The following is a 12820-nucleotide window of genomic DNA, read 5'->3' on the forward strand; positions in this document are numbered from 1 at the left end:
TCCTGGGTGTCTCGGCCCCCATCCCACACCCCTTGTGCCCAGTCCACCTTCTCCAAAACCCTTCACACCTCGTCCCCTCCTGACCAGGCTTCAGAAGAATCACACTCGCCACTCAGAGAGGCCCTCTGTCAGGAAGGGTGCCCTAGAGCAGGGGAAGGGGTCTCTAGCTGGGGTGCTTGGCCTGGACGGGTTCCTTTATTTAGAGGATACTAGCAAGCTCAGGGAATGTCTGCATTGGCCTGTTAGCCGGCTGGTTGAGTGGCTTCTTCTGCCAGTGCTTACCCCATCCTGGGGCAGAATAAAGCAACCCAGGGGGCAGAAAAGTGGTTTATTTGTAGAGGAGGCTATGGAACAAGAAGAGCAGAGATCGTCTGAAGAGCACTACATAGAGAGATATTGAGCCAGGTTCTGACTACAGAACCTGTTTAAGAACTTGGAAGAGAAGATTAATTGTGCTGTTAAACTGAGGTGCTGAGAGATTTCCTATAAATTTCTCTCTGGGGTCCAGCCTCTGTCCCCTTGAAGGCATTTGTCAGCCCTTTTGACAGTGGAAAGGCCAGAAGAAGGGGAGGACTTAGGGGAGGAGTTCTAAGATGCCAGCATCTGTGCTCCCACTTCATCCTTAGGCTCACAGCCCCCTATACACACACACACACACACACACAACTTACCACTTGTCAGCCCCAGTCTTTTGAAATTTTTCTTAGTTTGGAAGAAGAGGTGTCATTTTGCCCCAAAACAACAACCTCTAGTCCCCGGACGGTGCCTCCCACTTCTCCAGGCTGAGACTATGAGTCTGGGGGTCCCTGAACCCACATGCGGTGACTGACCGTGGCCCCCCCCCCCCCCCCCCCCCCCCCGGACCAAGGTTGGTAGGTGGGAGTGGGGAGAAGGCGAGGGAACCAGAAACAGGAAGTACAGAGGTGAGACGAGGTGTGACCCAAACCTCTGCTCAGCAGGCAGTGGGTGGAGCCCCTGGGCAGGAGGCCTAGAAGTTCTCGTAATGGTGGGAGAAATGAGTCCGGTCCTGCCTGTTAATGAGCTGACAGGCTTTTTCCACATTCTTGGTCATGCCAGGGGGGCCACAGCTAAACACCCCAATCTTCCGGACCTGTTGGGGAAGGAAGAAGTGAAGGCTCGCTCAGTGTTCGGAGGGAGGGCTAGCTCAGGGTCCATGTTAAAGCCATGAAGAGTCCCTGACGAGGGCTCATTCCACGTTCCTGTGAAAGTTTGCTTCTTCCATGCCTGGTGAGGGCCAGCTTGGTGTTTTTAAATCTAACTTGATTTTAGTAGACCTTCTCTCTGTGGGTCCAGCCTCTACCCCTTCCAAGCATTTACCAGCTTCAAGAGCAGTTTCTGATATGGGCCTGGGTTAATCAATGTTCAAGTTGAGGGATAGCTTCGTGTCTCATTAAGGGCTCACCCAGTGCTTATGAGAGCAGTGGCTTGCTCAGTGTTCATGGTGAAGATTAGCTCAGTGTCCAGGATGAGGCCTGGCTCAGCGTTAGTATGAAGGGTAGCTCTGAGTTTATGGTGAGGACTAGCTCAATCACTGAGCTCTTCCTTCTGAACAAGGCATCATGGCTTCAGAAGTGGCAAGTCCCTGTTGCCCGCCTCCCCACTTCCCCCTCAGGGTGACCCCCTCTTCTCTTTTCCCATTTCATTACTCCACCAACTTCCCAGGGGGTGATGGGCTCTCATCAGCAGTCAATAGCTTCCCTGATGGAGCAGGTTTGGGAGCTTTGCTCAACCCCCCAGAGGATAAACTGAAGAGACCCTGGATTGGGGGCGGGGGAACTGACCTGTGGGTGAACCTCCTGCAGGGAGTTGAAGAAGGCCTCAAAGGGGGGGCGACCAAAGTGGGTGACAGAGCGCAGGCCCGTGAAGAGACTCCGGTTCAGCACCTTCTGGAAGTGCCGCTCACAGATGTACTGGGGGGGCACAGGGGCCGGTCAAGACAAGGACAATCAGGGTCAGTGCCTGGCCCAAGCCAACCCAAAGCCTGGGTTGGGAAGGGGGCTGGAGGCTGAGTATCGGAGCCACCTGCTCTGTGCCTCCTGCCAACTGAGCCTGGCTGTCCACCCACCTTCCCTGGCCATCCTCCTTACCCTGCTAAGCCACTCAACCACTGAGCTACCCTGCCCGGCCGGCCCTGACGTACCAGCATGGTGGTCCTGAGGTCGAACTTCTCAGCCAGCTGGGTGATGTAGATGTGCACGGACACCAGGTCCTGGTGGTCATTCTCCTCCACCTCCCGGATGATGTCAGCCAGCCACTCGAACTGCCGCTGGGTCCGTGTCACCCAGATGAAGTAGATCTGGGGACAGGGCTGGAGCTTAGGGCCCAGCTCAGCTCAGGCTCCTTATACCCCAGGGATTTGCACACCAATAGAACTCTTCTGGCCAGCGTGTGCCCCTCTCCAGATATCCTGGGGAATGGAGTGTAGAGGGCCACAGGGCCAGGCTCTGGAGCAGGACATGGAGTTGCCCCAGGGCATGGAGAGGTGCAAGTAAGTGACAGCCTGGGGCACCTGACTGTCGGAGCCTATCCTGCCACTCTCTCCAATGTGCCCTCCTTAGGCTCTCAACTGACCAAAGCCCAGAAGGAGAGGGTACCACTAAAGGGCTTGTCACAGAACATCTTCAGGGAAGACCCAGCTGTCTGTCTGGAGGGGATGGGAATGGACTCAGAGACCAGGGGGATGGAAACTTCCCTAGGGGAACCCATCTCCAGCTTCTGATGGGGGAAAGTGGGGCTGTTTAGGTTAAGAATCAGAGACAGCCTGGCCAGTGTGGCTCAGTGATTGAGCGTCGACCTATGAACCAGGAGGTCACGGTTCAATTCCCAGTTAGGGCACATGCCTGGGTTGCAGGCTCAATCTCCAGTGGGGGGTGTGCAGGAGGCAGCCAATCATGATTCTCTCCTATCAGTGATATTTCTATCTCTCCCTTCCTCTCTGAAATCAAATATATATATAAAAATTTTTTTTTCCAAAAAGGAAGCACAGGCAGAGCTAGCTTGGACAGAGGAGCAGAGAACTGTCTGTCACCTCTGAATGCTGACAGCATATGGGCTGGGCCTCTGCCTGCTGCATTCCTGCACTCCTGACTCACCTGCCAGGCCTAGAGAGACAAGCAGGGGCCTGCCACAAGGTGCAGGCTGGGGTGAAGGGGCCTGGCGTGGAGGGGTCCTGAGGGCCTGGGCTGTGTTCCTGGAGCCAGCCGTGCCCTTCAGCCCTGCCTACCACCTCCTGTTCTCTTACTCTTGAGAGCAAACCCAGTTTCACCTGTGCCCCACCCCAAGCGTGCCCTTCCTTCTCCCAGGCCGACAATGCCTCAAGTGCTAGCTTTCCCTGTAGGAGGGGACTTCTTCACCTTTCTCCGGCCTGCCTGGAGGGATTCCCTATGTGGGGTGCTTCATAACTGAGGGAAGGAGCTCAGGGGCATCAACAAACTAACTCTGTCCTTTAGGATCTGGGGATATCCTGCCCACCCAGGGCCAGGCCAGCTTGGCCTTGCCTAGACTAGGGAGACCAAGAACAGAGGCGGGAGAGCCAGCACAGATGGACACAGTGATCAGGAGCAAGGGACATGGGCTGGGGGGCACTTACCTTCTTACAGAACACTTGGTAGCTGACCGACGACTTGAAGACCAGGTCTTTGAGGATAGAGGCAAAGGGGGTGACCCCAATGCCCCCTCCTACCAGCACTGACACCTCAAACTTATGCCATTCCTGGTGGCCCTCTCCAAATGGCCCATCGAGGTACAACTGCAGGGAGGAGAGTGGGTGTGAGTTAAGCTCTCAGCTATCACCACAGTTCTGAAGCCAGAAATGAGAGGCAAGAAAAAGCAGGTAGGTTAATGGAGTGAGGGGGAAGGGGGACTGTGGCTTTATCTGGGACAGCCAGTCTCTGGATGGCGGAGGGAGGAGCACAGTGGGCGTCTGGTGCTGCAGAGTCGAGGCCTACTAAGGGGCTGTGGGAGCATGTGGCATATCTGGCCTGGGTCTGGGCACCTTTGGGTATCTGGCACAGTCGTTGGTCGGGGGTGAGTAGATCTCCCTGAGGCGAGTGGTCCAGGGCCCTGCCGCCCGGATGTGCAGGCTGAGTGTGTCCTCATGGGGCGCAGAAGTCAGTGTGAACGGGTGGTACTCGGTGGTCCCCAGAGCCAGGCAGGCGATCCGCACCCACTGTCCTGACTTGTACTCAAAGCCTTGGGGCCGCTGGAACTGCAGGTGGGTCACCCCTGAGGAGGGGAGGTGGGCGGGAGGCTGCTGTCCTGAACCCAGCAACAAAGTGGTCTCCAGAGAGTTCCCCCACCGCAGCCTCAGCTCTGCTCTGGAATATGCCAGGGGACCTCCCCCCATCAGACCTCATTACTCCCCTCAGGCCCTGTCTGCCCTGAGGAGGGGCTGGTGGTCAGCAGGGCAAGGAACAGCCTGGCCTGGGCTTCTCCTCTCTGTTGTGAAAGAGGCTCAGGGCCCCTGGCAAAGAGCTTCTTTTACCAGCTCCCTCATCCCTTCCACCCCAAGGCCCCTGCCAACTCCACGGGGTCAGGCTAGGAGACTGCAAGGTCCAGGCTCTGCTCTGCTTCCCCAGTCCCACCAAGCTGGGCCCCTCACAGCCTCTCGGCTGGTACCTGAAGGCAGCAGCTCAGCCTTCACCACGCTGATCTCCACCTTCTTCCGGCTCAGGCTCACCAGCTTGTCCCCCCCGTAGATTAGGGCCGGGACCAGAAAGAAGATGTGGAAACGGGGCAGCTGGATCAGAGCGAAGCTGCCGTGGATGATGAGCTGAATAGAGTGAAGGATACCGCTCAGACCCGGCCACACCCACAACAGTTCTGCGGCCAGCTTGGGGCTTAGACCCCTGTATCATTCCTCACTGGCATGTCCACGCCTCACCTCACTGTGTGCCATGCTCCTTCCAGGTTCCAAAACCGAACTGTTCCCAACCCCATCCTCCAAAGCATCCTTGACGAATAAGACTATTTGCATCTCTCCAATACCATCCTAGACCAAGCCATGTCAACTCTCCCCTGCACTCATGCAGTAGCCTCCTAACTGGTTTTCCACTGGGTTTCCCCATGTGATCGATTCTCTTCAAGGCAGGCAGTGTGACTTTTTAAGCTTCATTTTATCATGTCACCCCCAGCTTTAAAAGCCTTAGCGGCCTTCCCATTGCACCACAAGGCCTGGTGATACTCTGATCCCTGCCTGCCAAACATGGCAAGTCCTTTCTGCTTCACGACCTCTGCACCTGCTGTTCCCTCTGCCAGGAATGCCCTTCCCCTGGCTCTTCCTGGATTATCTCCATCTCATGCTTCAGGTCTCAGCAGAAACACCGCCTCCCTGGGCTTTCCCCCAGTCCTCTCTCTCACAGCTCCCTGCTAACTGCCTTCAAAGCACTTGTCAGCCACAGTAATTGTGATTCTCTATTCATTGACCCTGTTTGCTGTTGCTTTCCCCAGTGGACTGCTGGGGTAGGTCCTGCTTCCATTTTGTTTGCCACTATTCTCTCAGCTCCTAGCAGTTTCTGCCTGGCACATGGTAGGCACTCAATAACGGTTGAGTCAATGAAAGAAGTTCCCCCAATGTATCTTCTGCCTTTGGAGTCTAAAAACACATAACCAGTCTCTGTTTTCCATGAAATAACTGACAGGCATTGTCCAGCTCTAGTCCTTTCCTCCATAAGCTGGTCAGACACTCCTTGCCCCGTTCCTCCCACTTGCTTGCTCCTAAGTCTGGTCAGTCTGGCTTCCCCCTCAAGCTCTTCTCAGGATCTTCTCACTGAGGGCTCACGAATGGCCAAACCCCAAGGTGTCCTTTCAGACCACTTTTGCTCCCTGCCTTGGCACCTGTGGCACAGTGCCCCCCCCCCCCCCCCCCACCACCACCTTGACACTCCCACAACAATACAATGCTCTCCTGGGTCTCCCTCCTCTCAGGCCACTCACTCTCCACCTCCTGCACTGACTGTTCCTTCTCCACCCCAACCCTTGTGTTGCCCAAGCCCAATTTCCTCACCCTCTGCTTGTCTTTCTATGCTCTCCCACGTAGCATGGCTCTCAGCTGAACCACAGCCTCTCAGCTTCAGTGCAATTCACACAGGTCCACCGTGTCCTGCCACCACCTAACGCCCTTGGCCAGCCAGCACTGTCTCCTCGGTGCCCTGAATATTCTGTCATCATTCACACCTCCACACCTGGGCTCATGCCCTCCCTTCTACCTGAAATGCTCTTCAGCTTCCCCTCTGCCCTGTCAAACCCTAGCTTATCTGTCCGTAAGGCTTGGCCCAAGTCCCATCTTCTCCCTGAAATCTTCCCTAACCAGTTTGGCCCAAATGAAACTCCCTTCAATGAGTTCCTGTAACTTACTTTTCAGAACACTCAGCTCAGCAATTAATCCTGTATTGTCTGCTCATGTCCATCATTTCACATGCATGGCGTTTACCTCTGCCGCACATCCTAAATTCCTGAGGGCAGAAAATCCAGTCTCCCCTTCCCTGCAGCGCTTAGCACAGAGCTAGGACCTAACAGACTCTCAGCACAACTGTTAAACTCTGCTTCCTCATTCACCTCTCCCTCCCCCTAGCTGAGGGTCCCAGAACTCGTGAGTGAGCCTTTCCCACACAGGATTCACTTGAGCCTCTCGGAGCTCTCCTCTGAACTGGCTCCAGTTCCCCCAGTTCCTCTTTCATTGTGGAGCCCACGCCCACCCCCAAGGCTTTCTGAGCATCCAACCAGGCTGAGAACAATGCCAGGGTGACCTCATGTTATACACCCTGTTTGGTGTTGGCTCTACTTTTTAACCACAATCTGCCCTCTGGCTGAGGAGCTGGGGGAGCAGCTGCCAGCTCAGCTTTGGCTGTGCTAGCCCTGCCTCTCCAGCCTTCTCAGGGTCTACTCCACCCCACCCTGGGTCCTTTACTTGGAACTTCTCTTTCTGCCTGAGGTCAAGTGGCCACACCTGTGAGGAATGGGAAGGAAGCGGGTGTTTTGTCCCTGACCTACCCCCAGGGGAGAAGCTCCCAAGCTGCCAGGGCTAGGACTGCCCAGCAGAGGGGCCTACACCTTTCTGAGCTGCTGACTTCCCTGCTGGCAGGAATCGGGGTTCTGAACTCCAGTGATTCTCCCCAACCAGCGATTAATCAGAAAGGGGTCTTGGTCTCAGGGAGCCAGTCTCCCATTAGTTCAAAGAAGCTCCTCTTTCACGAGGAATAAGAACATCACCTCCACCCCTGCCAGAAACAGTAACTAGGGCTCCACCCATTACTGAGGAGGCAGTGAAGAAGGGATAAATTAGCTTGAGAGAGATTTCTTTGGAAATAAACATTAATTCTAGGGAACAACCTAAGCCGAGGAAGGGATAAATTAGCTTGAGAGAGATTTCTTTGGAAATAAACATCATTAATTCCAGGGAACAACCTAAGCCGAGGCTGGGTAGTCATCTTCAGAACTGTGGAGTACCAAGCCTTGGGCAAGATAGAAATAGACCCTCCTACCTATCAGTGAGGACGGAACAGCAGCTGGGAGGAGACCCCTGTGTGCAGTTCCGCCTGGAGCCAGTGACGGAGAAGGAAGCCATGTGGACTATGCATTTCTTAAATGCTCCCAGCCAAACTGTCATTAGTGGGGACTTGGTTTAGCTCCTCAACAAGCAGGTCCTCAGGGTGCCCTTTTGGGAACTGCCTGTGTCCCTGAGGAAGGCAGGCCAAACAGAACCATGACACAGGCGCACAGATCAAAGTCAGCTCCGAAGCAGCTGACAAACCCAGGGAAGGAGGAAGGGAGCAGGACAGGAGAAAGGAGGGAATGTGAAGGAAGGCAGGCAGGGGCCCAGATTAAGGAGAAGGAAAGGGGAAAGGGGGCCTTAAAAATCCAGTTTATCAACAGTCCAAGTGAAGACTTTTGGAGCAAAGTCATTAACTTTCTAGGTAGCACTTAGTTGGGTGGGGTGGCTAACATCTTAGAAAATGGGATCAGAACAAAAGCGGCAAAACCCAATTAAGATAAGTTTCTCTAAAAAAGGGCAATACTCCCTTGAGCGTAGGCAGCCACTCAAAGTGGAGAAAGACTGGCTGGGCAAAATGATGTGGGCTATCTGCTGGGAACGCAGATCAGTCTGCTAGAGCTGCTACTGCAAAGCCCGGCAAGTCCATCTCCAAGCGCTGCGTATCAGGGTCAGTCTACTCGAAAGTCCCCTACTATCATCTCCATCTTTTAAGTGACAAATGAAGAGGATACTTGAAATAACTAAGGGGATGGAGAACCGACGTCTCAGCCCTCACTGCCTCCCTGGGAACATCTTGCCCAGACCCCATTAGCCTGGCTCAGAGCCAACAGCCCTCACCAGGATGTAGAGCAGGATGTAGAGGTGGTGGGTCAGCCAGAAGCCCCGGAAGCTGCAGCGCCGGAAGTGGCGGGAGGCGAAGACATACATGATGGCCAGGACCAGGAGCATTATAACCCCCGTGAGGCCTGCAAAATGAACAAGGGTTCTGAAGGGCAAAGGAGCGAGGCTGTTCTGGGCCTGCCAAGGGCCTGGACCCTTTTCCACCCCACTGTCCTAGGAGGGGGTGGGGAAAGCCCAGCATCTTCCTCTGTTCCTCTCCCTTCACATCACTGGTCACAGGTACCTCTCGCTTCTATAGACCCTACTCATCCTTCATAGACTTTGTCAGGATATATATATATTTTTGCCTCCGTTCTCTTTATTGGTGGGAGTTTAAGTTGATGTATCTTTTTAAAAGTGTACATACCCTTTGAGTAAGGAATTCATCTGTTAGGAATTTATTCTACAAATATATCAAGAGGAATGCAAGAATACATCTACAAGATGTTCATGGCAACATAATTTGTAACAGTAAAACAGTTGGAAATAACTTAAATGCTCAAGAATAGGGAACTGGCCGAGTAAAATTATAGCATAGGAATACAATAGAAAGGTATTCTGCCACAAAGAAATGAGGCAGATGTACTGGTATGAGATGTCCAAAACAAAATGCTGCCCTGACCGGTTTGGCTCAGTGGATAGAGCGTCGGCCTGCGGACTGAAGGGTCCCAGGTTCGATTCTGATCAAGGGCATGTACCTTGGTTGCGGGCATATCTCCAGTGGGGGATGTGCAGGAGGCAGTTGATCGATGTTTCTCTCTCATTGATGTTTCTAACTCTCTATCTCTCTCCCTTCCTCTCTAACAGCTGGCTGTGTTCCCCTGTGATGGAGTTCTGACTTGGCTCAAACAATAGTTCATTCTAGTGGACACTTTCTGGGTTGTCATGGAAAACGTCAATTGTCGGGGGCTGTTTCTCTCTTTTCCATGTCCCGCATGGAAAAGGAAACAGTCCATTTTCTGAGTGGAGGAGCTGGGGATTAAGAAATTAAAGAAAGACCAAGATGCAGAAATAGATTTTAAGCTGGGGCCAGGTGGGCGCCATCCTCTCTGATGGAGAGGCGGCAAAAGCGGCCTGAGCCACACAGCAGGTTTATTTTAAAGGCCTAGATTTACATATCTAGTTCTACCCCTGCCTGATTAACATGTCCAGCCTTATTGGGGAAGCATGTTCCCAGGGCGTGACTGCCTATGCTCTGAGTTCAGCTGACAATAATTATAAGAAAATGCCTAGGTGCCTCCCAGGCAGCCCTCTACAGTCAATAAAAAACCTGGTTCATCTGAATGCAAAATCCAGGCTTTTATTTCTGCTAAGCTGGTCTCCCCCTCTTGGGGGACTGAAGCTGCTGCCTCATCCTCAGTGTCCTCTACCTTAGTCACGGTAAAGTGTGGCATTGCTGTTGAAATCCTGTGCTTTTTCTGTATTTAAACCTCCTTCCAAGTCTACTCCGCCCACCCCTTCCTCGCTGTGTCCCTTTCAGATTCTGTCAGGATATTTTTCAAGTACCTGTGTTTTATGTTCATCACTTTCCTGGCTCTCAGCTTCACAAGAACAGGGCCAGGCTAGGCTAGTTCACCACTGAACCTAGTGTAGGGCCTAGTGTAGGGCCTGGCACACTGTGGGCCTTATATAAATGTATGTTGAATAAATGAATGCATGGGGCTGGGGCTCTGGACATTGCAGGCCCTGCCTTATGCAGTCAAGGCTTGTACCAAGTCCCTGCAGCACTCCACCTCGCTGCCATAGCACACAGCATGAGCACTGGTGAGTAACTGCTACCCCCAGAGACCCCCTTGGGTTCAGCCCTGAGTTAGTGGGAGGCCCCTCTTCACAGGGAATCCCAGGCCTGGGCTACCCAGGAGGGCAATACTGGAGCCAGAATGGGAATGCAGGGGTCAGAGAAGGGCCCCTCAAGGATCAAGGAGGAGAGAGGCACAAATTAGGAAGATTAGAGCCCTGAAGAACGGCAAAGCAGAGGTTAAGAAGGGATCTAACCAAAGCCTGTCAAGTACAGAATGGAGAGCAGAGCATAAACACGGGCTTATCCTGGAAACCCCAGAGTGCAGGAATTAGCAGGCACTCTCTGAAGTTCAAAGCAGATCACTTTAGAATTAAAAAAAATAAAAAATTAAAAACCGGCGCTTTGTTTCATAGAGGAGTGAGTGTAGAAAACGTGTTGCCCCAAGGAGGGAACAGATTGAAAATATAAATAGGTTCAAGAAGTGTTTGAATAGATGCACAGCTAATAGCCCTAAAATGGGTGATTATGGCGAGTTAGGAATATGCCTCTAAACAGCCCTTGTCAAGACAGACTAAAAGGGGTGGTGGTGGTGGTGGGGGGGGTCTGCCTGACCTGACAAGAGCCTGGTCTCTCCCCCCTGCAGCTGGGGCACAGTGTTTCTCAGAACCAGTCCTGGCAGGTGTGTGCACTAGGGGAGCGGAGGGGCCCCTCCCGTCCCACAGAGGGAGGAACTAGTTCAGAGCTGGGGTGGAGCCCAGTCAAGCTCCCGAGAGAAGCACTAGAAAGCAGTCTCCTACTGCCCAGGAGCGTCCTCGGGGCCAGAGGGCAGGGCCTGACTGACCATGAGAGCCCAGTGAGTGCAGCTGGGCTGCTCTGTTGGTAGAGAGAGCCCAGAACCTGGAACTCGGAGCCAGGCCCAGAAATTCACGGAGCAGGAAGGGCTCTCACCTGGCACTGTCTGGAAGAACCACCAGTAATACTTCTGGGGGAACTCGGACCTGTGGGGAAGGGACGCAAGGGAGGATCCTGAGAGGAGATGTCTGGGACGTCCAGAAAGGACCCTCCAGATGAGGCACCCCAACCCAGCCACAGCCCCCCTTTCTGCTGACTCGGGGCAGGAGGCTCAGGCTGATCATTATCTGTCCTATAACCTGGAAGGTGACACTCTCCTCTGAGCAGAGATAATTAGATTCTTTCCACTCACAAATAATACACCCTTTCCCCTCGCTCACTACTCACCCATCATCATGGAAGAGGCCAGGGAAGAGGCAGGAGAGGATGCTGAGTGGGCTGATGGAGAACAGGTACACGTTCACCACGTGGCCTGCGCTGTGTAACACTAAGGAAGACCAGGCAGATGGGGTGAGCCTGGGGGCAGCCGGGTGGGGGTGCTCAACCCATTCAGCCCAAGGCGAACTCCCACCAGCCAGACGTGGGGGCCTGAAGAAGGACCCTAGGGGGCTGGATTTCTGATCTCTGAGAAACTTCCTGTTCCTCCCCATGTCCCATATACACCCCATCCGTGGAGACAACCATGAGTCTAAATTATATATTAGAAGTCCCCTCCTTTGGTTCCTCTCACAGAACTATCTTTTAAAACATAAGCGTTGCAAGATGGCACATTCTGTACACTCATTTGGGGTGTTAGTAACTTGTCAGGTAGAGGCTGGTGAGGTGGCCCTGAAAGTATAGGAAGAGGCACTGGGCCGGGGGAGGGGGGGCATTGAGGGGCTCTTGGGCTACTGCACACCACTGCCGGGGCCGCCATCCTTATGAGAAGGACAGCGAAGACTCACACTCACGTTAAGCACAGCGAGCACGCACTCTGGGAGAGGGACTAGGGGCTCTCGGAGGAGGGGATGCCAGTGGGGGCAGAAGGACAGGGAGAGGATGCCCTCGACCCCAGGCCCTGCCTGTGAGGACGATGGCAGTGGAGGCGATGAGGCGATGGAAGTCCACGGCGGCGTCGAAGGGCACGTAGCGGTTGAGGAAGGTCTCCCGCAGGAAGGTGATGAGGTTGCGGCACATGGTGAGCAGGATGTAGGAGAACATGAAGGAGATGCTGGCGGCCGTGCCCCGCGACAGGATGATGCCCACAAAGGTGGTCTGTGCGATGCCCGAGGGTGGCGAGGCAAAGGCGTAGTCTGCAGAGGGGCCCAGGCAGGTGAGGGGGGGGCAGTGCAGTGGAGAGAGCGCTACTGAGGGAGGTCACCCACAGGCCCCAGCCAGCCCTCACCCACAATCGCCTCCCCAAGTCCCCATTCCAGCTGCCCAAACACCCACTGCAGGCCTGCCCCCAGGGTGTCTGTCATTCACACAGTAGGCCCACTCTGTCCTCCCTGCAGCCGTCAATCAAGCAGGCCCCGCCCCCAGGGCTCTCCGTTTTTTTGCGAGTCCTGTCCCCACCCCCAGGGCCAGCACGCACAGTAGGCCCGCTCCAGGAAGAGGCCCGTGGCGATGGTGTAGAACACAGCCACACAGCCGATGTGGCGCCGGTAGTTCTCGATGAAGCGCTTGAACTGCTGCACGGTCTGGTGGCTACGGCTTCGCTGGAACTTCTGTCGGTGAGCCTCGGTGAACAGCAGGGGCTGAAACACCGTCACCCTGGGAGACAGCAAGTCTTGGCTCTCAGGTAGGGACCCCGCGCTAGTGCAGCCCCGCTCCCCTCCCAGTCTGAGCTCGGGAGA

General features: G+C 54.4%; 1 protein-coding gene across 1 annotated transcript in view; it reads right to left on the reverse strand.

Moving 5' to 3' along the window:
- Positions 1 to 846: 846 nt before the first annotated feature.
- Positions 847 to 12820, reverse strand: part of DUOX1 (dual oxidase 1) — a 34105-nt gene continuing 22131 nt past the window's right edge. The window contains exons 23-33 of the mRNA XM_070404740.1: positions 12559 to 12737; positions 12047 to 12277; positions 11373 to 11472; positions 11082 to 11131; positions 8351 to 8478; positions 4639 to 4792; positions 4016 to 4245; positions 3611 to 3769; positions 2162 to 2317; positions 1803 to 1931; positions 847 to 1111 (exon numbers count right to left, since the gene is read on the reverse strand). Of these exons, the coding sequence (XP_070260841.1) occupies positions 989 to 1111; positions 1803 to 1931; positions 2162 to 2317; positions 3611 to 3769; positions 4016 to 4245; positions 4639 to 4792; positions 8351 to 8478; positions 11082 to 11131; positions 11373 to 11472; positions 12047 to 12277; positions 12559 to 12737 (1639 nt within the window). The 3' untranslated portion in view covers positions 847 to 988. The remainder of the gene's footprint in view (positions 1112 to 1802; positions 1932 to 2161; positions 2318 to 3610; positions 3770 to 4015; positions 4246 to 4638; positions 4793 to 8350; positions 8479 to 11081; positions 11132 to 11372; positions 11473 to 12046; positions 12278 to 12558; positions 12738 to 12820) is intronic.

The sequence above is a fragment of the Myotis yumanensis genome, unplaced genomic scaffold (assembly GCF_028538775.1).
Source record: "Myotis yumanensis isolate MYYU_CA2020_CCGP unplaced genomic scaffold, mMyoYum1.0.hap1 SCAF_1, whole genome shotgun sequence".
Lineage (NCBI taxonomy): Eukaryota > Metazoa > Chordata > Mammalia > Chiroptera > Vespertilionidae > Myotis > Myotis yumanensis.